Genomic DNA, 26819 nt, shown 5'->3' with positions numbered 1-26819 from the left:
AGACCGATACCAAACATGTGGGATAAAACTCTTTACTTATCTAAAAATGCTATTCATAGACAGCAAACACAAGAGGATTCAAAAACTGAAGTCACAAAATGATAAAGAAAATACATCTTAATGCTCATTAATGTTCATCAAATGTATTTACAGTTTTTCAATCACTTTCAATCACAATAATCTATTTATTAAATGACTATTTTGATGACCATAGGGCGGACTGTATTAAAAGGCGAAGTCTGTTAAGTGTGCCATTGCGGTCTTTAACGCACACCTGATAAAACGGCAGCAGAAATGACGAGTTGCAACAATTCGCACACACACACTTCACCCTTTAACATTCTCATGGTATCCTCTACTATGTCCGCCTTACAACAACAACACACACACAGTCTGCATTTACAAAAATAGAGTGGGTGCAATAAGCACACATGCACAAACACACACACAAAACCGTAAAAGTGTGCATATTTAGAAATAGAGCCGAAGCAAAACTGAGTTTGGTTGTGCTTTATGTCAAGTTGGGATGCGTTTATTTTCAACATAAGGATACTGCTGGAAGTGTGAATTTCCCTACGGGGAGGAATAAAGTATCTATCTATCTATATCTATCTCGTTAGAGGTTTCACTTTAAGAAGTTGAAAGTGGAATTTTCTCATTGTTTTCTCTATTAAGTTTTGGTTCATAATGCCCAACTGAGTTTAAGAGCCCTCATCTTTTTTCCCACCACTTTTCTTTTTTTTTACAAAGTTATTCCTAGCAAATCACATTAGGTAGGAGGAATGAGGGGATGTTTGCTGGAGAGTAACGTAATGTTTTACTTTGTTTTTTTTAATGTTTTGTTAGTGTTGTATACCGAAACTAAGAAGAGGGCTTCAATTACAATCTAAACTCCAAACCCCAAGAAAGATGAAAATGGAAGAGTTTATTTGAGCGTGTCTAAGAACTGCACGTACTTGCACACGGATCATGAACGAGCTGAAATAGGCTGCAATGATGACACAGGCCAGGAGACAGCTGCTGCTAGCTAAAAAGTTCAAAATTCCGTACAGCTCCTTTAAGTATTGATGACAAAGTATTAACATTTTTTAGCGTGAGCAAGTTTAAACATACGACTTAAGGTAGTACAAAAATAGAACAGGAACAACTTACTTCAAGATGACGCTATTACCGACAGAGTATATGACTGTAACAAAATAACAAATATAGATCTACAAATAGTAACACACAATACATAATTGCATTTGAATGGATGATTTTATTGTCATTATACAAAAGTAAAAGGAAATTGGAGAGCTTCTCCTTTCAGAGTAAGAAAGCAATTTAGAGAGTGGCTGTCTAGCTGCGCGCTAGCATCGGATGTCCTCGATTTGAGCCAAGTCTCCACAATCATTAAAATAAGAGTCCTAAATGTAGTGTTTTTTCATGTTTAAAGGAGCTGGCATTGCTGGAATACAGGCTCTGCAGGGGTAGTTTGTGACGATTGTTAGCTTAGCTGTAGCAGTAGGCCGTACCTTCAGCCTCGCTATTACTTTCTCTCCCGATGACGCACAATCTATGGGGCACCCGGTGGTGATCAGCATTTCTTTGCGTTCTTCTGATTTTCTTTAGAGTCCAATTTAGTTAATGAATTTCTTTGCAATGTAATGATCTGCTAAAAGCTAGCCGCCACTATCCTTCCCGTTTTTTTTTTTTTTTTCAGACTGCACATGCCCACCCTGGCTATCAGTTGCGTACACAAACCGTTACGCCCACCTAATTCATGCACACACAATCTGGCCTGTGCAGAAACTTGCTGTGTGCTCTCTCTGACCACAATGAGCGCTACGTTGATATCAATGACAATAAAGACGATTCAATTCAAAACACTTGAAGGAATGAACCAGCGATAATCGAAGCGCGAAGTAGCGATGTGTATTTATTCCACACTCTTTAACAGCATCGGAAAATATTTAGTGTTTGTGTCATGTTTGTCCTCCTAAAACCATATTAAAAGAAAAATGTATATTCTCTCTGATCATTTCAATTTGTAAACAGGAAGCCACCCGGCAGCGCTAAAGAGCCGCATGCGGCTCCTGACACCTGCGTTAGACAGAGCAGAAACAATCCGTTTGGAATGATAGAAAGACGGATTCAAATATTTTTTGTCCATTCATTCATACATGGCCGCTCCCTAAAATGAGCACAAATTGGTTTTGTCTTCTCGCCTCTTTCAGAACATTGTGGCAGTGGGCGCAGGTTTCTGCGATGGGCTGCGCAGCGGTGACAACACCAAAGCGGCCGTGATCCGCCTGGGCCTAATGGAAATGATCGCTTTCGCCAAACTCTTCTCCAAGAACGACAACATTTCCACGGCGACCTTCCTTGAAAGCTGCGGCGTGGCTGACCTCATCACTACCTGCTACGGAGGACGAAATCGACGGGTGGCCGAGGCCTTCGCCACCACCGGGAAGGTATAAGGAGAAGATGAGACCAGGGGCATGTTTGAAATATAAACACCAAATCATTTCTGTCTCCTGAACTGACCATACCTCCCAAGACCATTGAAGAACTGGAGAAGGAGATGCTTAACGGTCAGAAGCTGCAGGGTCCTGCGACCTCAGCTGAAGTTTACCACATACTCAAGCAGAAGGGCCTGGTGAACAAGTTAGTGTCCTGCTTTTTACTTCTCCATCATATTAGATAGATAGATAGATAGATAGATACTTTATTCATCCCCGAAGGGAAATTCACATTTCCAGCAGCATCCCTGAGCTGAGAACAGTACAATAATAAAGCCAAAAGAATGCAATATACAAATACCCAGTGTGACGTGCAAATGCCCACTGTAGCGTGTTATATAGAGTAACTAAATAGTGCTACACAGAATACATATTGCAGAAAGATTCGGTAATATCCAATGTAGGTGGTGTGGTTTAATGTGGGCCTTTACTCTGCCGGGTGGAGTTAAAGAGCCTCATGGCATGAGGAAGAAAAGATCTCTTCAGTCTGTCCGTAGTACAAGACAGTGACAGCAGTCTGTCGCTGAAACTGCTCTTCTGTCTGGAGATAATGCTGTGTAGTGGATGCGATGGATTGTCCATGATTGACCTCAGCTTTTTCAGTGCTCGTCTCTCAGCTACTGTTGTTAGGCTGTCCAGCTCTTTGCCCACAACAGAGCTCGCTTTCCTAGCCAGTTTATTGAGACGAGAGGCATCCTTCTTCTTGACGCTGCCTCCCCAACACGCTGCCGCATAGAAGAGGGCGCTTGCCACTACTGTCTCATAGAATATTTTCAGGAGCTTTTTGCAGATGTTGAAGGAGGCCAGCCTTCTGAGGAAGTAAAGTCGGCTTTGCCCTTTCCTACATAGAGCTTCTGTGTTGGCAGACCAGTCCAGTTTGTTGTCCAGCTGCACACCCAGGTATTTGTAGGTCTGGACAAATTCTACACATTCTCCCTTGATGGTTACAGGAACCGGGTGAGTTCTGGTTCTCCTGAAGTCCACCACCATCTCTCTGGTCTTGGTGGTGTTTAGGTGCAGGTGGTTTGCGTCGCTCCATCGGACAAAGTCCTGAATCAATTTCCTGTACTCCTCCTCCTGCCCGTCTCTGATACATCCCACGATCGCAGTGTCGTCGGCAAACTTTTGCACATGGCAGGCCTCAGAGTTGTATTTAAAGTCCGATGTATATAGAGTGAATAGGAACGGAGAGAGAACGGTCCCCTGCGGAGATCCTGTGCTGCTAACCACAGTGTCCGATGTACAGCCCCCCTGTTTCACATACTGGGGTCTGCCTGTCAGGTAGTCAGTAATCCATTCTACAAGGTGTGAGCTAACTCCCATCTCTGTCAGTTTCCTACTCAGTAGCAGAGGCTGTATGGTATTGAAGGCACTGGAGAAGTCCAAAAATGTAATCCTCACAGCCCCCTTCGCCCTATCCAGGTGAGAGAGGGATCGGTGTAACATGTATACTATAGCATCCTCCACTCCCACCTTCTCCTGGTAAGCAAATTGCAGTGGGTCGATGGCGTGACGGACCTGTAGCCTCAGGTGGTGCAGCAGCAGCCTCTCCATGGTCTTCATCACATGTGATGTCAGGGCGACCGGCCTGAAGTCGTTGATTGTATTTGCAAATTTGTGCGTAGCATACCCCCAAAACAAAAGCTCATACAGGTTGTTATGTTGTTTATTCTGGCTCATCCCTCTCCAGGGCGTTTTTTAGGGTAGTGGTTTGCTCCCTCACATGAAAGGGATAGCAATGATTTCCATGGTTACCAGTAGAAGGAGAAGCATCCTAATCTGACTGAGATACAACATCATCTGATCGCAGTTGTTTTATTTGTTGTAAAGCGTCACTTGCTCTTTGGAGATGAGCCGGACCTTGGCATTGACGGGCAACGCAGTGTGAAAATACTAATACCAGTGTTCATTTTACCTCAGAAAAGCGATGGGTCCCGGGGACTCGCATGCTCAAAAATCTATGGGTCCCAACAGAGATCTATGGGTCCCCAAAATTTAGTGTTATCGAGGTTGAAATCGTAAATCGGCGACAAATATATAATATGAATCTATATATTCATTCAGTTTTAATCATCAAATTATTAATTAATTTTCTGCATCAAATTATTGTTGGTAATATACCGATTAAAGGGATAACCACAAACCTGTCTTTTTTTTTTAAATTTCCTCCTTTTATACTTCCTTTTTTTCTTAACTTCTTTATACAACATAATTCGTAATATCAATCATCAAAGCAAGTGAGCCGTTTGAGAGCCGGCTCTTTTTAATGAGTTGAGCCAAAAAAGCCGGTTCTCTAAAAAAAGACTGACTTCCTTTCACTACACAACGAGATCTCGTTGGCCGAGATCGGCGTGCAAACTACGTACTATTATTACACCATCCCCTGATTTAAAACCTACATGTGGGCAAGGAAAAACTCAAAAACCTCAATATGAGGAAAATTAAGAAACCTTGAGAGGTGCATGTACAGGACTGTCTCAGAAAATTAGAATATTGTGATAAAGTTCTTTATTTTCTGTAACGCAATTAAAAAAACAAAAATGTCATACATTCTGGATTCATTACACATCAACTGAACTATTTCAAGCCTTTTATTATTTTAATACTGCTGAATTTGGCTTACAGCTTAAGAAAACTCAAAAATCCTATCTCAAAATATTAGAATATCATGAAAAAGTATACAAGTAGGCTATTCAACTAATCACCTGAATCATCTAATTAACTCGAAACACCTTGCGAGGGTTTCCTGAGCCTTAAAAACACTCAGCTTGGTTCAGTAAACTAAATCACAAGTATGGGGAAGACTGCTGATCTGACTGCTGTCCAGAGGACCATCATTGATACCCTCCATCAGGAGGGTAAGACACAAAAAGAAATTTCTCAAAGAGCAGGCTGTTCACAGAGTGCAGTTTCAAAGCATATCCACAAAAAGTCTGTTGGAAGGGAAAAATGTGGCCGGAAACGCTGCACAACCAAGAGAGATGACCGCAGCCTTAACAAAATTGTGAAGAAGAGCCGCTTCCAGAATTTGGGGGAGCTTCAAAGACAGTGGGCTGAAGCTGGAGTCCAGGTATCAAAAGCCACAGTTCACAGACGTGTCCGGGAAATGGGCTACAATAGCCGTATTCCCATGGTCAAGCCACTTCTGAACTCAAGACAACAGAAGAAGCGTCTGACTTGGGCTATGGAGAAGAAGCACTGGACAGTTGCAGAGTGGTCCAAAGTCCTCTTTTCAGACGAAAGCAAGTTTTGCATTTCATTTGGAAGTCAAGGCGCCAGAGTCTGGAGAAAGGCTGGAGAGGAGCAAAATCCAAGTTGCTTGAAATCCAGTGTGAAGTTCCCACAGTCAGCAATGGTTTGGGGAGCCATGTCAGCTGCTGGTGTTGGTCCACTGTGTTTCATCAAGTCCAGAGTAAATGCAACCGTGTACCAAGAGATTTTAGAGCACTACATGCTTCCATCTGCTGAAAAGCTCTATGGAGATGAGGATTTCATTTTCCAGCATGATCTGGCACCTGCCCACAGTGCCAAAACCACCAGTAACTGGTGCACTGACCATGGCATCACTGTCCTTGATTGGCCTGCTAATTCCCCTGACCTGAACCCCATCGAGAATTTGTGGGGTATAGTTAAGAAGAAGATGAAAGACACCAGACCTACAAATGCAAATGAGCTGAAGGCCGCTATCGAAGCATCCTGGACATCAATAACACCTCAGCAATGCCACAGGCTGATTGCCTCCATGCCACGCTGGATTGATGCAGTAATCCGTGCAAAAGGATTCCCAACCAAGTACTGAGTGCATCAATGGACATTTTCAAATGTTTGATTTAGTTTTGCTGTTATAAAATTATTTTTTTTACTTGGTCTGAGGAAGTATTCTAATATTTTGAGATAGGATTTTTGAGTTTTTTTCAGCTGTAAGCCAAAATCAGCAATATTCAAATAATAAAAGGCTTGAAATAGTTCAGTTGATGTGTAATGAATCCAGAATGTATGACATTTTTGTTTTTTTAATTGCATTACAGAAAATAAAGAACTTTATCACAATATTCTAATTTTCTGAGACAGTCCTGTATATGTAAATAATTCAATACATTTTTTCCATTAAAAATACATTAAAAAAAGAAATTCAATGAAATTGTTACCTTTGTATATAGGGTATATTATTGCTACTTCAAACAAAGTCACATTGTTTATTTATATTTTTTATAATTTAGTTATCTATCATTATGCATTCTTTTTTAATGTTTTTATCCTTTTTTTATCTTTTCAATTTGTTTTGCTTCCACTGAAAGGAGAAGCCCTCCAATTTTGTTCTACTATTGTATAATGACAATAAAGGCCATTCATACAATTTGGGTGGTCATGAAAAAGATTCACCGCGAAAATCAAGGGAATCATTTAAAGCTGCATTTGAGCATACTACCGTTATATTCTACATATAAAGGGCAGTGTGTACTCCTTGATTAATAGTTGTCCCTGTATTGTGTCTTGGAACCAAGAACGAATGCTAAAAATCACAAGAACGAATACAAACTACGGAGACTCAAAGTGACCAACCTACCATTTTTCTTCTCATTTTTCTGCTTAGCCTCTCATGAGGTTTTTGCTTTCATTGCGTATCCATAAACTCAAGATGGCGGACAATTATATTTGCTCCCTCTAGGTGGGGCTCATGTAATGTAAAATAGATGCAAATTTCTCAACCTACTAGTAGTTCACAAAGTGCAAGTTTATACGATAATTAATGCGTTTTCGCTTTGTTTTGTAAATCAATGGTATTTTTTAAGATATTAATTTTTTACCACTAGGGGGTGCTAAATAATACACACTGTCCCTTTAAAATATGCATTTTGCCTCTTAGGTTAAGTTTTTTTGGCAGAGCTTTGCAAAAAACTTTTTACCATCCTGCCACATCAAGCTACATTACATGTCAACTACGCTAAATCGGGATTGCACAGTCAAAATAAAAGCAAACATTTCAAAACCGGAACTAGCGTTTTTCAGCAAATAATAGCATTGTGATTATTTATCACATAAAAAAACACCAATCTAGACTATAATGCAAATCCCGATTTGCGTGTGTGTTCGTATGTGCCTTATAGGCTACAAAACGGCAAAACCGATATTCATGTAAAATTACACAGCAGTACTTTCGGCCTGTGGGAGTGGCTTTAGCTAGGTTTTACATCAAGGAACCTCCAATAAATACTAAGAAAATCGATAAACATTTGCTTTTGTGTACAAGCGGCTCTGGAGCTGCATGCGGTCATACTGCTCTTTAGCGCTCCCTAGTGGCTCCCTGGCGCTTTTGCAACAAACCACTGCCCCAACAACTTCGCTGAAGTAGACAGCCCGGCACCGGCGAGCCATTATGCCTGTGTATAAATAGATAAGCTCTATTTTTGGGCAGATTGTTCAGTTTTTGGCCAGACGACGCACCCGTTTTTTTGCTGTTTTGCATTTCATTTTGATACCTCTTTTGTCCTCCCTCCAGGTTTCCTCTTTTTTCAGCAGTCTATCAGATTTGTTTTGAGGGGCGACCAGTCCAGGAGATGATCTCTTGTCTGCAGAGCCACCCAGAGCACATGTAATTCAAGAATAAGAAGGGAGAAGTCAGCTTTTTTTCATACTCATCATTTCATGAAAAAGAACACTTTTGCAATGGGGCTGACATAAAACAGAATGGTCCAAATTAGCATTTTGTTGGATATTGTATTTAAATCCAATAATAAATATTCCCAGGTGCTTCCAAGGGATCCAATACTTACACATGAAGGAATTGAGTAAAAATATTTAAACTGCAGTGGCAGGTTATTAATTATTAACTATATTTGACTTTGTTTAGAACAGTAATTTCTACCTACTTTTTTCAAAAAAAAAATCTGCGTTTTTTTTTTTTAATAAACAAGGGTTATCAGGAATACCAAAACACCTCTGACAATAGTCTTCTGCAGTAAGGTATAGGTGAGCATCACTTGCACAATACCAGCACACCTTAAGGATTTCTTTTCACACATATTCTCAGTTATCACATATACTCAGCTCCTAATTTGTGAAACTGATTTGTCGAATAAAAGGGAAGCAGTTAAAAGAATGTTGTGTTAGCTTTAGGTGTGAAAGCCTTCTTACACAGGGGTGGCGAACAAGTTTGACACATGGAGCCGAAATTTTTACTGTGAGAGTCAAAGAGCCACACCACGCACTGACCTGCCATGACAGACAGACACACACAATTAAAAACATTATTTCCCATCACACACTCCTCTCCTTACAATACAACAAGTATTGTTCTTGTGTTGATTTCAAGGAAAACTAAACATGAAACAAGGCAAAGAGCCACAGTATATAGAAAATATGATGAGGCAAAGAGCCGCATTCTTATTGGCCAAGAGCCGCATGCGGCTCTAGAGCCACGTGTTCGCCACCCCTGTTCTTACACAATGAAATACACTCCTAAGGTTTTTTTAAACAAAAGTATGTTTGTGAGTGCTGCTAAAGCACCATGCTCAAGACCGCTACACACCAGCTGTTATTCCACTGCCGAACTGATGGTGCATAGTTGTCTCTGAGATTTATTTTGGTAATATTCATCCCTGACTGAAAGACATAAAAAAAGGCATCTTGATTTGTATGGTGTTCTTATGTATGATTTGTACTGTTTGGATTTTTATTTTCAATGCCTTTTTTTTTTTGCTACTCAGGAAGTCAGCATTTCAATATACAGTGGCTTGCGAAACTATTTGCCCCCTTGAACTTGGTGACCTTTTGCCACATTTCAGACTTCAAGCATCAAGATATAAAACCGTAATTTATTGTGAGGCATCAACAATAAGGGGGACACTGTCATGACTTATTGGATATTTTAAACTTTTTTAACAAATCAAAAACAAAAAAAGGCTTCCTTCTTGCAACTCTTCCATAAAGGCCAGATTTTTGCAGTATACAACTGATTGTTGTCCTTTGGACAGATTCTCTCACCTCAGCTGTAGACCTCTGCAGTTCATCCAGAGTGATCATGGGCCTCTTGGTTGCATCTCTGATCAGTTTTCTCCTTGTATGAGCTGAATGTTTATGGGGACGGCCCGAACTTGGTAGATTTGCAGTGGTGTGGTACTCCTTCCATTTAAATAATAATGCTTGCACGGTGTTCCTTGGGATGTTTAAAGCTTTGTGAATCTTTTTGTATCCAAATCCAGCTTTTAACTTCTCCACACCAGTATCTCAGACCTGCCTGGTGTGTTCCTCGTTCTTCATGATGCTCTCTGCGCTTTAAACAGACATCTGAGACTATCACAGTGCAGGTGCATTTATACAGAGACTTAATTACACACATGTGGATTCCATTTATCATCGTTAGTCATTTAGATCAACATTGAATCATTCAGAGATCCTCACTGAACTTCTGGACAGAGGTTGCTGCACTCAAAGTAAAGGGGCTGAATCTTTTTGCACACCCACTTTTTCGTTTTTTATTTGTTAAAAAAGTTTAAAATATCCAATCAAGTGTGTTCCACTTCATGATTGTGTCCCACTTTGTTGATGCTTCACAAGAAATTAGTTTTATATCTTTATGTTTGAAATCTGAAATGTGGCAGAAGGTCACCAAATTAAAGGGGGCCCAAATAGTTTTGCAAGCCACTGTAGCTCATGGTGGATACAAAAGGGTCTAAAACGTATCAACGTGGTCCTGATTGCATCCAATGAGTTATCAGGAGCTGGTTTTCCAAAGTTTTTTTTATTATTATTTTTTTTTATCTTAAAGAGAGTATTGAAACCATTTCATGCGTTTGCCTTTATTACGGAAGTATCTGCTGAAGAAATAAAATATTAAAATGTGTACTTTGTTTATTGAAGGCTCTTTTGTAGTTTTTGGGTCATGTGTTATGTTTTTAATGTAGTTCATTTATATTTGAATCATATCCAGTTAATTCTTATCAGAACAATTCCTACTTTTTTATAGCTGAGTGACAAAAACTCAGAGAGGTAAAGGTAAGAAATCATATTTTCTTTAAAATTGTATTATTTATTTATTTGGGGATTTGTTTAAATATTAAAAGTAAAAATACTTACTGTAAAACAGCACTAAGGGTGTTGAAAACACCTTTTCAGTGCGCCTGAGCAAGTGCGATAATCCTTGTTTTGGTTCCATTGTGTCAAATATTCTTACCAGGACTACACTTATTTTCATTTCAATGACTTGATCGCGCCTTTTAATATAACAATTCTTTTGTTTATGTTTTTCCGAGCTTTTTACCTCCTTTTTCTTGCTTGATTATTTTGTCTTTTCTCTTGCTGCTTTTTTTCTTTTATGTTTACATTTTATTCTTTTGTTTTATTGTTCCTAGCTTTTGTTCTTGTTTTTCATCTTTTTCTTATTTTTTTCCCCTTCTTTTTGTTCTTTCGTTTCTTTTTTTCACAGCTTTTGACATCTTTTTTTCCTGCTTTACTATTTTTCTTCCTTTCTCTCAATTTTTTCCTTTGTTTTATTTTTTTTCTTTTGTTTCTTTTTTTCACAGCTTTGGTGATTGTTTATTCGTCTTTTTGATTTTTTTCCTGCTGTTTTCTTTTTCTCTACTTTTTTTCTTTCATTCTTTTGTTTCATTTTCCCCATTTTTTTTCATCTTTTTTTGGCCTTACTATTTTTCCTTCGTCTCCATTTTTTATTTTAATGTTTTACTTTTTCCTGCTTTTTTCTTTTTTTCAGGATTTTTACTCCTTTTCTTATTTTTTTCCTATTTGTTTTCTTCTTTTTCCTTTTTTCTATTTTGATAAATCGTTTTTTCCCCCAAGCTTTTTCCTCTTTTATTATTTTATTCTTCTTTTTTCTCTTTCCATTTTTTTAGACTACCCTTACCACTACAACAGTTTTCTTTGGGTGGGCAGAGCGCAACGCCTCTGTTTTAACTGCAAACCTTAAGGGACGGAGACGCCTGTCCACCAGCACCAAGTCGGAGCTCCTCCTTTCCAGCTGGCGGCGCTCGAAAGCAATTTCTACGTCGAAGAAGAATGGTACTATTGACGAAGCTGACCAGCAGGCAGATAACATTGAAGTTCACCAAGCAAAGGAAACTCAGCTGGAGTAAGATCGCTACACAATTAAAGACTTTAAATTCAATGCATTTATCATGTTTTACCAAGACAACAGGAATGAAATTTTAGTCACGTTATTGAACTTACTATATACAGCAGACATTATGACAGCGTGTTACGTAATCTATTTGTTTTGACTGGACGAAAACAACATCGTTAACAAAAGTATTTTCTTTTCTCTATTAAATCTCTTGAACTTGGTTGTGGTAAGTCCAAAAGGCAACAGCACACAAATGGCGCATGTTTTGTGAGTGTTTCATACCAGGGAAAGATAAACGTTCTGCTGGTACCTCTGTCCTGAATAGGAAAACAATTGACAATCATTGTTAAATATTTGATAATAAGCTTTTTTTTTCGAAAATGTTCTCGCTATCCTTTTATAACAAAAATACGAGCTTGTCGTCACTTATATTTACTATAAGAATCCCACTTTCTTGTCTTGTAACATTGTTTTTTTCATTTTGATTTGCAGTGGCATCGTTTATCCATTTGATTATGACTGGCATGACGTTTACTGTCTTCTTTACACATTATTTGATTGTTCTCAGTTTCCCTGTTTTTGAGACTAGAAATGGCAGCAAAATACGACTAGTGCAGATGAACTTGAGTCAAGTTAAGTCACGTTTATTTGTATAGCCCTTAATAACAGTCTCAAAGGGCTGCACTGGGCTTAATTCCAACAAGTCAAGTCATGTTTATTTGTATAGCCCTTAATCGCAAGGAGTCTCAAAGGGCTGCACATATTATTGCAAAACACAGACCTTTATTTCACCATCCCCTGATCTAAAGCCTACACAAGGGCAAGGAAAAACTCAAAAACCTCAATTTGACGTAGATGAAGAAACCTTGAGAAGGCCAAGCACATGAGGTAACCCCCTTTCCAGGATGACCAGGCTGCAATGGATCTTGCAATAACAAATAATACACATATATTTTCAACATGAAATATAGGTCATTAGTTGCTATAGTGTGTAAGCCTCGATTTAATAAGTTCCACTGAGGCAAACCTCCCCTTATCTGGAACCTACAGTAGGGCAAAGAAAAAGATAGAAGATGATAAGAAACCGTAATAAAGGGGTCGCACGTTAAGAAATCCCCGCTTCAGGATTACCAGGCTGTTATTGATGTTTTAGGAATAGATACAATATAGTCAATATCAACAATAAACATAGGGAATGACTGAAATTGTGCAAAAGGTCCAAGACAGCATTGACAATTCTTCCCATCTTAATCAGCCAATCGATGCATGGCATGCATCAGGTCCAGGTGCTGGTCCGATGCCTCATCCAGGCTTCGTTCTCCCTCACTGAGCCACCAGTCAGGCAACAGAAAAGAACAAGAAGTCAATAGTATGTGTTCAACATCAATTAGAAGCTATAGAATATAAGTGTGTTTTTAGTCTATATTTAAACACTTCCACTGAGGTTGCAAATCTTTGAGGGCGAAGCAATCCACAGAACAGTTGTACAAATGGAGTAGGATCTCAAGCATGCAGATTTCCTCTTGGCTCCTGGAATCACAAGTAGGCCAGTATTTGCTTTGTAAAATAATCAAAGACACTTACATTGGAGACGGTCAGGCATTTGATGACTTGAACATGATTTAGAATACGATTAGGTTAGTCTGAGCAGAGCAGTCTACCCAATTTGGTGACTGTCTTGTTAAATTTGAGACCTTGTGCACATGTGCGAGCACATCTTTCTAGGTTTTTTTCAGAATTCAATTTTGAAAGATGTAATTTTGGGGCCATGTTATCTGCCACATGTTTTTTTTTTTTTGCTTTTATTTATATATTTCCTCAAGATTTTGAACTGGGCAGTGCAGACCTTTTCTAGCAACTTGTCATTTCTGATTGCAGGACTTTTGATGTTTGGATGGCATGATCATGAGATTCAAATAATCTTGCCAACCCAGAGTATTGACTATGTCTGTCCACTGCCTCCTGCGATGTACCTTCAGGTGATTGTCGAGTGTGATAGATTCCTCAGCCGTGCAACCAAAAAACCAAACTTATTTGCTATGGGTAAACCCTTCCCCTTGTATATGTTCATGATTAATACCAATACCGCTGACCGATAAAATATTTCTTCTAGAAACTGATACAAACAACTGATAACGTTTTTTAACTTCATGTGAGTTAGAAAAAAACACACATGCCGAATCCAATTGTTTTTATTTGTTTCTTTGTTTTTATTACAATAACATTGTACAATTCTAGTAGTCATGTCTCCAAAAATTAGTGTTGGAGAGACTAGAGCTTGACCTTAGCAATCAATCAGTCAATACCTACTCTGTTTAAAAGTAATAACTATTATTACTATACTTACAAGATATTGTTTTGAGGCCGATAATACTGACAAACATATTGCAGAAAATGCATAAAAATATGATTATGGGCGTGTTCATTATGTAAAAATATGTCACTTCTAAACATTATACAAGCGCTCCAATACTGTATGTATGGCACACATCCCTAGGTTAAGTAAAACATATCACTCATTCTTATCAAGTTCCATTATCTAAGCTGTACAAGTAAGTCTCTATAATGAAGCGATGCTATCTAAAGCTACTCTGTGCATGTTTTTTGTAGGCTAGAAAGAAGACACGTAGCTACACACTTATTCCTGCAAAGAGCTCTGTCCGGCGCAGACGCCGTCAATGCTCTGAGACCATTTTATTTTGCCGTCCATCCTGACTTCTTTGGTCAGTATCCCAGGGAACGGGTAAGTTATTCATGTATGTACTCGTAACAAATGCTCTGTGCAACAAATCTGTATTCATTCAATCTTTTTTTTATTGTAAAACGTAATTTTTACATGCTTTGCAGTAAAATAATAGTTTCATCTGGCACATGAACTAGTTGTCACAAAAAGAAAAACCCCTTTAATCATCGCAGTAAACGGAGACAGTGGGTGACCTTTTCAGACCAATGAGATTACAGTGTGTGGTTACAATAGATTGCTGATTGGCTGATTTCTAATATAATAAACCTATCTCCGTGAATTGAGGACATTTCGGCTGATAAATGAGGCGGCAGTAGTTCGGGACGGCAGAAGCTCAAGAGTTAAAGCGCTCATCTTGTGATCAAGAGGTCACAGGTTCGATTTCCAGCTCCTCTATGTTATTTATCCAAGTGTCCCTGGGCAAGACACTGAATCCCTAATGCCCCCGGTAAGCAGGTAGTTCCTTTGCTTGGCTGACACTGCTGTCGGTGTGTGAGTGTGTGTGAATGGTTAAGTGTGAAGCACTTTGTAAAGTGACTTGAAAAGCGCGATATAAATGCAGACCATTTATAATATACTGTGTATATGATTACTTTTAAATACTTTTTTTGTACAATAATAAAGTAGAAAATGTTATTTCTGTGAACTCCAACTTCAATTTTTGCGATTTTTAATGATTAAAGTTCAAAAATCTGGGAATTATTTTAATTTTAATGTAGACTTTTTAAATGTAGGTGCCTTGCGATTGGCTGTGAGTACTTAAATACAATACATACAACAATGTTATGGTCACTCTTTCAATTCCTATTTCACAATTGAAATGTATATAACATAAAATTCCTACGGAAATGTGTTTAGAACTTTTCTATGGTTATCATTCATACATTAAAAAAACAAAACAATATCCACACATTTGCAGCATTAGTAATGATAAGCATGCCACCTACAGTAAACTGGTTGTCAGACCTATATTATTTTAAGAGACTACTTTAACCCAAATGTGGCCTGAAGTGGGCTAAAAAGCGATGAAAACAACAGGTTAGAAAATATTTACAGTTTTATATGTGTGCAAATAAAGTACATTTTTGAAAGTATTTAAATGATTATCAATTCCAGAATATTTTACATTTTATTTTACAAAATGCATACTTGTACAAAGTTTTGGGTCGTTGATGTCATTCACAGGAAGTAAATGAAAATTCCCTAAAGAGATTAAATGGCTATTTGGAAAACCTCCTAAAACCTGGCTTACGTTCAGTTCAGCCAACCAAGCTCACCTTTTATGTGAGAGACACGAAAGACAGCAATGATGTACAGCAAGCTCTCCTAACCTCAGGTACGCATTTTATGCAATAAACTCGACCACAACTGCAGAAGCTTTCACCCTGGTAGTTTTCAACATTTTTATTTGGTTTAAGGGTTCCGTTCAGTGAGCTTTGTCTTGCATACCAGCGATATCCTGAGCACCGTGACCAATGTGTTAAAGTCCTGCAGTCTGCCCGTGGAGCACATGGAGGAACTTAAAGCAGTCGGCAAATCTTCCAAAAGTCCATCTGAAGCTGGCATTCCTTTCTACAGACCCATCAAGTGGGACAAGAGCTACTATACCTTCACCGGCTTCAGAGACCCAGAAGAGGAGCTAGAGCAGGCCACTAGAGTTGAGCCTACTCTCAAGTTAGTGACTTACAACTCAATTGTATGCAGATGAGGGGAACAAATTTAGGATTACTTAAACTGAAAGGATTTTTCTAAAAATATGTTGTGTAGGTCCCAACTAGTCCAAACAGAGAATATTGTGTTTTTATTTTAGGAGTTAGCAATATGCACTTGTTTTTAATCCTTTTTGAGTCTATGTTGAGAGATGATGACATCACAGTTACTCAAGGTACAGCTAACCAATTGTGACTCTACAGAAAATTGGTGAACTGTGATTGGTTGTAAGCTGAGCTCAGTGCAACATCCCAAAAAGTTTGAGAAACGTGATTTTTTTTCCCAAGCTCCTTTTACACAGTAAAATAACTAGTGTAAATGTAACACCAAAAGCGTAATTTCACTGTAATGTCAGCTGTATACAATATATCAAAGTAAAATTTTCCTGTAAAAGGGATGACCATTAATGGGTCACATTACTTAAAGGTGGGGTGCAGGATTTGAAAACTGCATTACTCTCTGCCGCCATCTCCTGGCTGGAAGTCATGATTGCAGCCTTAGGCAGCCTGTTCCTGATGCGCATGTACATGTGTTCGTTTAAATAAACTTCTCTTCTTTTTTCATCTTTTTGAGGTTTGGGTTGGCATTTGAACTTTACTAGAAGCAGGCCTTTTCTTACTTTCTCAATTTTTATGCTTCACTGACAAATTAAAAAAATAAAATAAATAAACTTCAAGGACGAGCATGACGTCTCTCCAGCACCACCCCCAACCCCAATTCCTCCTACCTAATATGTTCCGTCCTGAACAGCTCTGATAAAAGTAAGATGAAAGAAGATAGGTGCAATAAAAAATAAACCGTAAAGGCTATTTGATCACAGTTAGCCATTGTTAACACACACTTGAGAAAATATTTATATTTCAACTTTTTTATGGACACCTCAAACGACACAGAATGTAAAGGAATACGTTTTCCTTTTGCAGCGTGTGGCTTGAGAACAATGAGCCAAAGGCTTCAAAGAAGCACAGTGAGAGCCTTCCTCGGAGAAACGAACTCAAACGGTTGAAGAAGGACCTGTGCCACAAATTTGACCTGGCTGACATTAGGTACATAAGTGGTAAAATGTGGTCTGATGAGTCAATATTTCTGATTGTTTTGGAAATTACAACTGTCTCGATGAAAAAAAGGAAACACCTTTTAATTTTTTTGTCCTTATGAAAAAGATTGCAAGTTTTTTTTATATGCAGTGCCAAGTAACATGTGCTCTAATGTGCAGGTGGCAGCGCAGTTGGGGAGTGGCCCACAGGTGCTCTCAGCTTCAGAGTCTGAATCGACTGGCGGTGCAGAATCCAGACGCCATGCTCAATCTACAAGGTGAAATCATATTTTTGCGCTTGGATCATTAAATGAGTTATGCATAGCTTCTAAACAGGGGGGACTTGCACAGATATAACTAGGTCTGCCCTCTTTTTTAAAATGTCCTTTATTATTATTATTGAACAATTACTAACGTCAACAATGACTTACAGGGTCTTGTTTGCATGAAAAACCTATTTGGGGGACATAGGGAGGGAGAGAGGAAGGTATAGAGATAGATGGTTTAAAACAAGGTAAAGAGAGATAAACTGAGGGATTCACATCACTGGTCTGTGAGTGAGGGAGAAGTAGATATTAAAAGAGGGTTACAGAGAGAGATAACCAGATAAATTAAGAGTGACGGAGAGATATATATTCAAGCCTGGTCTATGAGAAAGGGAGAGGGGTAGTAAACGAGAGGAATAAACAGACAGATGAAGTGATAGAGATCCACATCACCAACATGTGAGAGATAGAGCACATTAAAGAGACAGATAAAAAGTGAAAGAGAGATTCATGCCACTGGTCTCTGACTGAGAGATAGAGATAAAGAGAGAGTTAAAAAGAGTGAGATAAACAGAGATAGAGTGATAGAATTACTTCGATGTCTCTGAGAGATGGAGATAAAGAGAGAGTTAAAGGATTAGAGAGCGTTAAATGGAGAGGTGGAGATTCATGTCACTGCTCTGTAAGAGAATGTTAAAGAGAGATGTAAAGTAATGGAGAGATTCACGTCACTGGTCTGTGAGAAATAGAGATGTAGTTAAAGAGAGATACGCACTGAGATAAAAGTAATCGAGAGACTGATGTCCACCGTGAGAGATGCACATCATTGGTCTGTGTGCTCTTCATTTTTCTATTTCCTTAAAACAAATTCCACATGGTAACGATCATACTCATGCGAGATCACGTCCTTGTGCCCTCCAAGGTCTTGCTGTTGTGTTTGCTGACCAGTCAGGAATGAACGCCTCCGGTCAAGTCATGTTGGGAACGACGGACGTTCACCATCAGTGGACCAAAGTAACGCGCTTCCATCTATCTCAGGAGTGTCAAACATATAGCCTCCGGGCTGGATCCCGTCTGGCAACAAATTTATTCCGTTTCTTGAGACAATGCTAAGGAAGGCACGAGAAAAACGAGCCGCATCACATCAAACAATGATATGCAGTTTTAACTGTATCCACAGGATGTTGCTAAAGTCAGGTGCCATTCACAAAGCAAACTACCTACTGGAGAGGGAGAGAGAGAGAGAGAGAGAGAGAGAGAAATTATTACAAATAAATATCTATCTAAATATGAATATGACAAATTAAAAAATAGTCCCTGTGATGTCTTTAGTGTAAAGAAGCTTTAGCTCCTTTCTACAATAGATATGAACATTAAAGTTCCCAAATTCAGGTAAACAATTTAATTTTAAGGAAAAAAAGAAAAGTTTTTTTAATAATGATGTAAATTAATCATTCAAAACATTTGCTGTCAATAGTTGTGCTATTGTTCCTTCAGTTTGCGTGAGTTTTCCTGAGTTAAAGTTTGGTCCTTAACTTCAAAAATACTCTACTTGCTGACGCCATCTTCTGACTAAAATCATCACTGCAGCCTCTATTAAGCTACCTGTATGCCAAGTGAACGTACGTGTATCTTGGACTTGCTCGTAAAAACTCTTCTTTTTTTCATCTTTTGTGGGGTTTGGGTTTGCATTTGGACTGTGTTTGAAACAGTGTTTTTTAGGCCTGCACAATTTTTAAAAACAAAACCTAGTTGCGATTTTTCGGACCAGTATTGGTATTTCCATGCGCTTTCCGATTTTATAATAATCTGTGCTCAATTTTTTGGGAGGAGTACTTAACCCTCCTGTTGTCCGCGGATCAAAATTACATGCCACTGTGTTGTTAATAACCCAGTAAAATCATTCATTTTCTAAATTGGTCCCAACAGTAGAAAAATGAAATTTAGTTTTTATTCACATTTCCATGTAAGCTGCATAAAAAAGTACAAAAAGGTTCCTTAAAATGAAGACAACACTAGAGTTAATCATATTGACATGCTCTTAAGAAAATAGCACCTGCTTCTGGGGATGCTTTGTTAGGGTTTCTGTGCGTGCGATTTTACAATCACATCAATGAGATTTTGGTTAATCATGCTGCCCTAGTACTTTTCTTACTTTCACCATTTTCATCCTCAATTAAATCAAAACAACCAGCACGAGCATGTGGCCCCTGAACGAAGGAGTTTGAAACCCCCTCTCTTTCATCTATCGTCCTCCTTCTTCTCACCCGCTTGTCTGCTTGCCCCCCAGCTATTGGTCCAGCTTCCCGCCTTTCGCGTTCTGCAGCAGAAGACTGAATGGCTCAAGGATAGGATCAGTCTCCTCTTGGGTGGGATTCAGGTGGTGGACGCGGAAAGACTGGGTCCGGTGCAGTCCCTGATGGAGGTCTACGGCACTCTCAACGCGTTCCATAACCTTCTTATGTCGCAAAGAATCTGCCTGCACCCGAGAAGCTTCGAAGGGCTCAACATGATATTGGACAGGTATGCAATCTTGTGGGCTTTACTTGGAAATTCTCCATAAAAGAGGCGTGTTTTTTAATTGTATTTTTGTATCGCTTTCAGGGGCCGATCCAGTCCCAGCCTTCACGAAAAGGGACACTTCATCATACCGAGTGAATGTGACCCACCCAAGCTTCGGGCTTTCCTTCAGAGCCACGCGCCAGATGCCAGGCAAGAAACTCAACGGAAAAAACAGTAAGTTGGCGTGACCAAACCACTACACTGGGCTCTTTGCAGCACACAAGTTATATTTCAGCAGCCTGCAGTGTTGCCCCGTTGCACACACGTGACGACACCCTGACAGACGGTAGTCACCAGTAGTAAACAGTGGACAAGGCCAGTAAACAGTAGACAACAACAAAAACAGCTATACTATTCAACAGGCAATGACTAGTCAAACGAATATTGTGCAGCTGTCGGATGAGGTGGCTCACCTTGTCGGAAAGCATAAAGGGCGCTATTTAGAGAAACTGAGGATAGCATTAGCAATGCTAGCTAACCCGCCATACAGTCTTCCTCCTGACATATCTATACATCTGACCAAATGTTCCAGTCTCACTCAGTCCACACGATTTGTACCACTGTATTGCAAATGGAGTATCCCCATACACCGATGCTCAACTCAAAACTTCTGGATGCTTACCAGTTGTTTGTAGCTGGTATGTGTTACTGTGCTTTGTTTTACCGACAAATGCACGGCGTGAAATGTTCCCCTCGCCCAAACCTTGCTAAAACGACTTCATATCTTTTGGGGAGTGTAACAGAGTTAAGCACGAGGCATCTGCACCTTTTATAGAGATCACTTTTGAGCATGTTGTTTATTTTGGCAAAATGACGTTTTCTCTTCTGAATATTCGTCTCTCATTTTATCCCTTGGTAATTTGGCACTTCATTTCGGCGTAATAAGCTTTGTGGTAGAGCACAAAACACTTTTCAATGCATGAGATATTCAGAAGATTACTGTTTTGAATCCCTGGCTGGTCCCAATAAAAGCCTCTCATTTACATAGTGAGAAATGGCAACGGTAAGCGTCCAACTTAGCTTGTGATGTTATATACTATTTCATACACTGTTTTATCTTACTTAAAGTCAAATATACTGGTCTCAGCCTTCAAGTGCGAACTCTGGCAGAAGGGTGTCATAAACCGCGCTTTGTGTTGGAATGCGCCTTTTGTTCCATTCTGTGCAGATAACAATGAGTTATCAGCACACCTGGGGGGTAGGAGTGTGTGTTTTGCCCCATTCTGTCCGGAGGGCGATGACCTATCACCCCTCCTCCCGTTCTTCAGAGGAGAATTGGGAATTCTGCATTGGCAACAGCGTAGAGTAGACCAATCGGCAGCAGCTTGGTCATGGGGCGTGAACATATCAACGCCATCTGTTATAACCTGGGAAAACCCTGGAACCCCCGGGTCTTCTACACACGATTGTAATTTGGCACGGCAGAAAGATCCGATCTGTTCAACTCTTCGATTAGGTGAAATAAATTAATATGTGGACTATCCTCGTGGCTCAGCTGATTATATTTCTACGACTTCTGAATATGCTCCAACTGTAAGGGTTTAGACATGACACGTGAAGTGTCTTCGGAGTCAGATTTCAGTCTAATAAATGTTAAAACCTTACACTAGTGAGCACTAGCTAACTTATTATATTGAGTGTCTTTGACGTGACGCGTACCTACTTTACATGAAATTGCTCGGAAATACATCAAACGTACTTTGTCAAAAATGTTTGTTGCAAATTCTGGAATACTTGAGGGCTGCCACCCTGCCAGTGTTGTGCCTCCCTTGCCCTTTTCTGTCTTCATCAATGCAAGTCAAGTCATTTTTATTTATATAGCCCTAAATCACGAAGAGTCTCAAAGGGCTTCACAGATTTTTACACTATACACACAGGAATAAATTACCATGGTGAAAAGGGGAGGTTATATTCTTGTGTCGTGGTTCTTGAAACTCAACTGCCGTGCGTTCAAGTGCTCCTTGCTGTCTGTCATGGCTCTCATTCTGCCTGAGAAGGCAACGTGACGTCAAGTGGAAAGCATCAATACACTCAGAAACATACTTCCGCCTTAAACAGTAAATGGACTGCATTTATAGAGCGCCTAAACCACTCACTTAAGACCTTTACAGTGTACTTCACACTTTACTCGCAAACATGCAAGGCGCCCTCTGCCTGCTCGTCGGGGGCATTAGGGGTTCAGTGTCTTGCCCAAGGACACTTTGACATCTCCCTTGAAGAAGCCGGGTATGTAACCTGTGACCTTGGTCCCAGGATGAGCACTCTACCTACTGAGCTGCTGCTGCTCCTAAAGAGACATTGTTGATTCGACCATTAGGGTTCACTGTGTGGACCAAACAGAGACGTCCGCTAATAACCACAAGGAAGAATACCAACTTAAGGAATCCCTCGTTTTTCGCGGAGGATGCGTACCAAGAAGAAACTGCGATTGTAAAAAAATAATATATATATATATATATATATATATATATATATATATATATATACATACATACTTATTAAAAGTGTCGTGCGTAGTTTAGGGTGTCCTTAAAAAGTTTAGAATTGAATATTTTCTCTATTATGTGTTAACAATGCCCAATGGAGTTCAAAGAGCCTTTATATTGTTGTTGTTTTTCAGCGCCCACGTGCTTTTATCTCACTTAAAACAAAGCTGTTCTGGCCACGGAGCACATTAGACAGGAGGAAAGGAGGTGGAGGGGTGGGCGGCTCTGTAGAGTAATTTCACGCACGTGCTTGTTATTTTCATTTATACGAGGCTGAAAATGGTTTCAAATACAGTCCAAACCTCCCAAAAAATTCGAGCACATTGAAAATAGACGCGTACATGCACCCGCCATACAAGCAGCTTGACAGAGGCATAGACTTCATTTTTAAGTCAAGCGAAAACAATTAAACGTTTAGAGTGCACAGCTTCATTCCAACACACAATCTCTTTGATTGACAGCCGTTTTTCCAGGCTATGTGCAACAGAAGTCCCTGGAAATCCTAGGATGTTGTATGTCGAAAGAACTTTTCCAATATGAATCCATGTCATACGAAGTAACGCGTTCCAGTGCTCGAAAACCGAGTACCCTTACTCCCAAGCAATGCTTTCTGTGTGGTTCCATGAATCTGAGCAATCCAACAAGGTCTGTGAATAATAATGACAGCAGGGACAGTTGATGATTCTGTGTTCCAAGAAGGGAGCGGCAGGTTGAAGAGCATTCTCCATTCGGGGCTCCGGTGCTGTGGAATGCCCTGCCCTCTGAGATTCCATCTGCAATCTCAATCGAACCATTGAAATCTAGGGTTAAAACACATTTCTATTCTATAGCTTATGAATGACCTATACTTCATGTTGACAATATATGTGTATTGTTTGTTAATGCAACATCCATTGCAGCCTGGTCATCCTGGAAAGGGGGATTACCTCATGTGCGGTCCCTTCTCAGGGTTTCTTCATTCTCCTCATATTTAGGTTTTTCTTTCTTTTTTTCTCATTTAGGTTTTAAATTAGGGGATGGTGTATAGTCTGTAGTTTGCAATAGTCTGTGCAGCCCTTTGAGACTCTTTGTGATTAAGGGCATTACAAATGAACATGACTTGACTTCTATGTTTGTATATTGATTTGTTGCTCTGCCAATCAATTGATGGCTAAGATTTTGTTCATTTATGAACTGTTTTAAAACCGATTGTGCGTCATCATACACGACTAGAAGGAACAGGTGTATTTACCTTCAGCTTAGTTAACATAGACAGCTAGATAGATAGATACTTTATTCATCCCCGTAGGGAAATTCACATGTTTGAATCTGAGTCACTAAACGCTCTGAAATATCCTAGACATGCTAGAAGCCGTGCGTCACACTTGCGTTTATATTTTGGTGTATTTCATTGGCTAAGAGGCCTGTTGCCAACCCCTGCACCAGAGATGAAAACAACGAGAAGACTTTCAGCACGATTTGTCCTCTTTTCCTTTTCTCGGTTTGCTATTCTCAGGGTTTGGACGGGTGCTTGAAATCAATGAAAATACTTGAATTTCAGTGTTTTGTTTTCAAGGATTGAAAAGTGCTAACATTTTGGGTGAGGTGCTTTTAAACGCTTTAGATTGTAGCCATGTTTTTTAACAAATCGGTTTAAAAATGACACTGACTCTGCTCTCTGGTAGCTTCGCTTTGCCATTGCATTTCTTCTTTCCTCGTAACTAAGGAAAAGTGGCATTAGTTAGTATTGTCTTATAAAGCGTCATCGCCCCCTACCTAACTAACCACCCACTCACCCATTTAAAAGCAAAAACAGATTATCAACAAAAAGATGACACATTTTCTGTGTTCCATATATTAAAACAATAAATTAAAAATGTTCCTTCAATTTTATCTGTAAACAGCTTTAGGAGGAAAATGTTTGAGCATCTTTGCAGTAGAGAAAGGGACATGAGTATTAACCATGAATACTCAAAACAAATTATTTTGTAAAAACGTGTTTCAATACTGCAATTGAGTAAGAGGGGCTGTGTTTTGCAGGCAGGGGATACTGTGCCTCTCTCGTCATCACAGAAATATAAAGGTAAAACAAGATTATTTATTCAGTGTTGAAGTTATCTCTCATTTACCTTCAAAACATTAGGATTTTTTTCCAAAATCGCTGAATTTTCACATTACATTAGATATTTTAATGCAAATAATATGTAACCTATTACCGTGCTGAGCGTCCACCGTGGTTCCTGCAGATCCTTGAAAAGTCTTAAAAAGCATTACATTTATTATGTAAGAATAAGGCATTAATTGGCATTAAAAAATCTTGAATCAACAAGAAATGATTTTTACAAATATTTGCAACTAAGGCATTACCTCCAGAAATATGGAGGAAAAATATGTAAAGAGCACCCTCTATCACTTCAAAATATAAAAATACCTCAAATCTATGTTGGCGTAACTGTGGGAGGGTCGGAGCTTTTACGCATATTTTCTGGAATTGCCCTGTAATATTGAATTTCTGGAGATGTATTCAGACAGAAATAAAATTAATTATTGGTTGGGAGTTGCGATTGGACCCAGTGACCTACGTATTGGGAATTTTGCCAGAAGAATCATTGACTGGTCAACATAAATATGTACTAAAGGTTATGCTTCTGGTAGCAAAGAAAATGATCACAGTGTCCTGGCTGAAACCACAACTTCCTGACATAAACAATGGAGAGACAAATGAAAGAAAATGTACGTTATGGGAAAAAAATCACTGCAAAACTTCAACTGAAACTAGATCAATTCAAGAAAAGATGGATGCTTATCACACAATTTTTACTTGATGTCTAAACACCTCACTTTTTATTTTATTTATTGTATTAACATTTTTTGTGGTTTCTTTTGAATTTATGGGTATGTCCATTGTATATATTTTTTGTTTGTGTTGCTGTATGATGGATGAATCAAACCTCTGTCAAAGTGTGTGTGAGAAATAAAAAGTTATAAAAAAAAGTCTTGAATCCAGTTTTCAAAAGTCTTCCAAATTTAAACACATTGATTAAATGTATATTTGTTTGAACTAAAAAGATTTAGTTACATTTCTCAATTGTCTTTCTTAATAATTTACAGATTTTCTTTTGTGGCAACATGGCCACAATATAGGACCATCAAAACGGTGATGTGGTTTCAGTTGGACGCTTGTCTATCCACAATACAATTAGCAACTTAGGAGCTATACAAATAAACACGACTTGACTTGTTTAGTTTGGACCATGGGAAAACAAAATTTAATGAGAAAGGGCTGTCTGATGAATGTTTTTGCCATAGCTAAAAGCTGTGCCAGGTAATGTGCAAGGAATGTTTGTTTTTTTGTCGACTTAAATTTTATTTCAAAAAGTCTTTGAAAGTCTTGAATGTAACTTGACTTAATCTGTAGGATCCCCGTGCACACGCAAGATTAGAAATCTTTGATGTAAATCGCAGCTATAGTGATTCAAACTGGATTTGTTTTCACCTTTATTGGTACTAGAGAATTTGGGATATTGGTTTTGAAAGTCTTGCTCAGTTCCAGATTTAATTTCCTCGTATGTCCCTGTCCGGAGCCTTCGCTCTGAAAATGCTAGTCTATTACTGATCCCAAGAGCCAAGAAAAGATCCTCAGGCTCGAGAGAGTTCCCCATTTGGACTCTGGTGCTGTTGAATGCTCTGCCCTCTGAGTATTGGATCAGTTGGTGTGATAATTAGCCTGTTGTCTGCAATAGTCTGTGCAGGCCTTTGAGACTCCTTGTGATTAAAGGCTTTACAAATAAACATAACTTGGCACGTAAGTGACCTTATTGCTACCCTCTTTGTCGACAGGCAGCTCACAGAAGAGAAGGCTGTGATGAAGACGTGCGTCCAAAGTCTTTCTCTTCGGGGTCTTTCCAAGGAGCCCAGTGTCACCTCCAGCCAAATGATTCTTTGCTGTCAAAGGTTGCTGGAGCAACGTTCGCCCCTCATGCTGGGCCTCCATATTCGCGTTTCACACTTCTACTCGGTTATGCAGGACGGCGATCTTTGCATCCCCTGGGACTGGAAAGATTGAACCTCGGACACTCTAAATGGACCTTATTTCAGTTCACTTTGTAGCAGGGTAGAAATTGTTTTAAAATATACATATATTCTGGTTTGATTTTCATCTGTTGGTATTCAACAATGTCGCAGTAATGTTTTATTGGTCTGTTAATTCGAAATAGTTTATTTTAATGGGAAGCATTTTGTTTGCCAAAAACAACCGACAACCTTTTTAGCTGTAAATCAAGTTTGATCTCAATATATGACTTGGCCGCTAATCCATCAATGTTTGTCAGTCATATTAGATTGAACCTAACTCGTCTTTATTCACGTTTTAGTCCTTCAATTGAGCTATTTGGAAAGCCGCGGTTGTACTTTGCACTTTACGTGAAATTCTGTTATTAAAATAAACGTTGCTGCTGCCA

General features: G+C 39.2%; 2 protein-coding genes across 2 annotated transcripts in view; both read left to right on the top strand.

The window, feature by feature from the left end:
* gpd1l (glycerol-3-phosphate dehydrogenase 1 like) overlaps positions 1-10360 on the top strand; it is a 16880-nt gene extending 6520 nt beyond the window's left edge. Inside the window, exons 6-8 of the mRNA XM_088326270.1 lie at positions 2217-2453; positions 2540-2646; positions 8002-10360. Of these exons, the coding sequence (XP_088182396.1) occupies positions 2217-2453; positions 2540-2646; positions 8002-8098 (441 nt within the window). The 3' untranslated portion in view covers positions 8099-10360. The remainder of the gene's footprint in view (positions 1-2216; positions 2454-2539; positions 2647-8001) is intronic.
* On the top strand, positions 9010-26819 carry tcaim (T cell activation inhibitor, mitochondrial). The gene is made up of 11 exons (XM_088327701.1): positions 9010-9058; positions 11391-11586; positions 14188-14320; positions 15506-15656; positions 15739-15994; positions 16954-17076; positions 17247-17344; positions 18255-18346; positions 19623-19855; positions 19937-20068; positions 26200-26819. Exons 1-11 carry the CDS (start codon positions 9010-9012, stop codon positions 26423-26425), a joined length of 1689 nt encoding a protein of 562 aa, XP_088183827.1. The 3' UTR covers positions 26426-26819.

Source organism: Urocampus carinirostris, chromosome 2, assembly GCF_059441175.1.
Source record: "Urocampus carinirostris isolate Australia breed hairy pipefish chromosome 2, RoL_Ucar_1.0, whole genome shotgun sequence".
Taxonomy (NCBI): Eukaryota; Metazoa; Chordata; class Actinopteri; order Syngnathiformes; family Syngnathidae; genus Urocampus; species Urocampus carinirostris.
The sequence above is the reverse complement of the archived record's forward strand: the minus strand, read 5'-3'. Positions and strand labels throughout refer to the sequence as shown.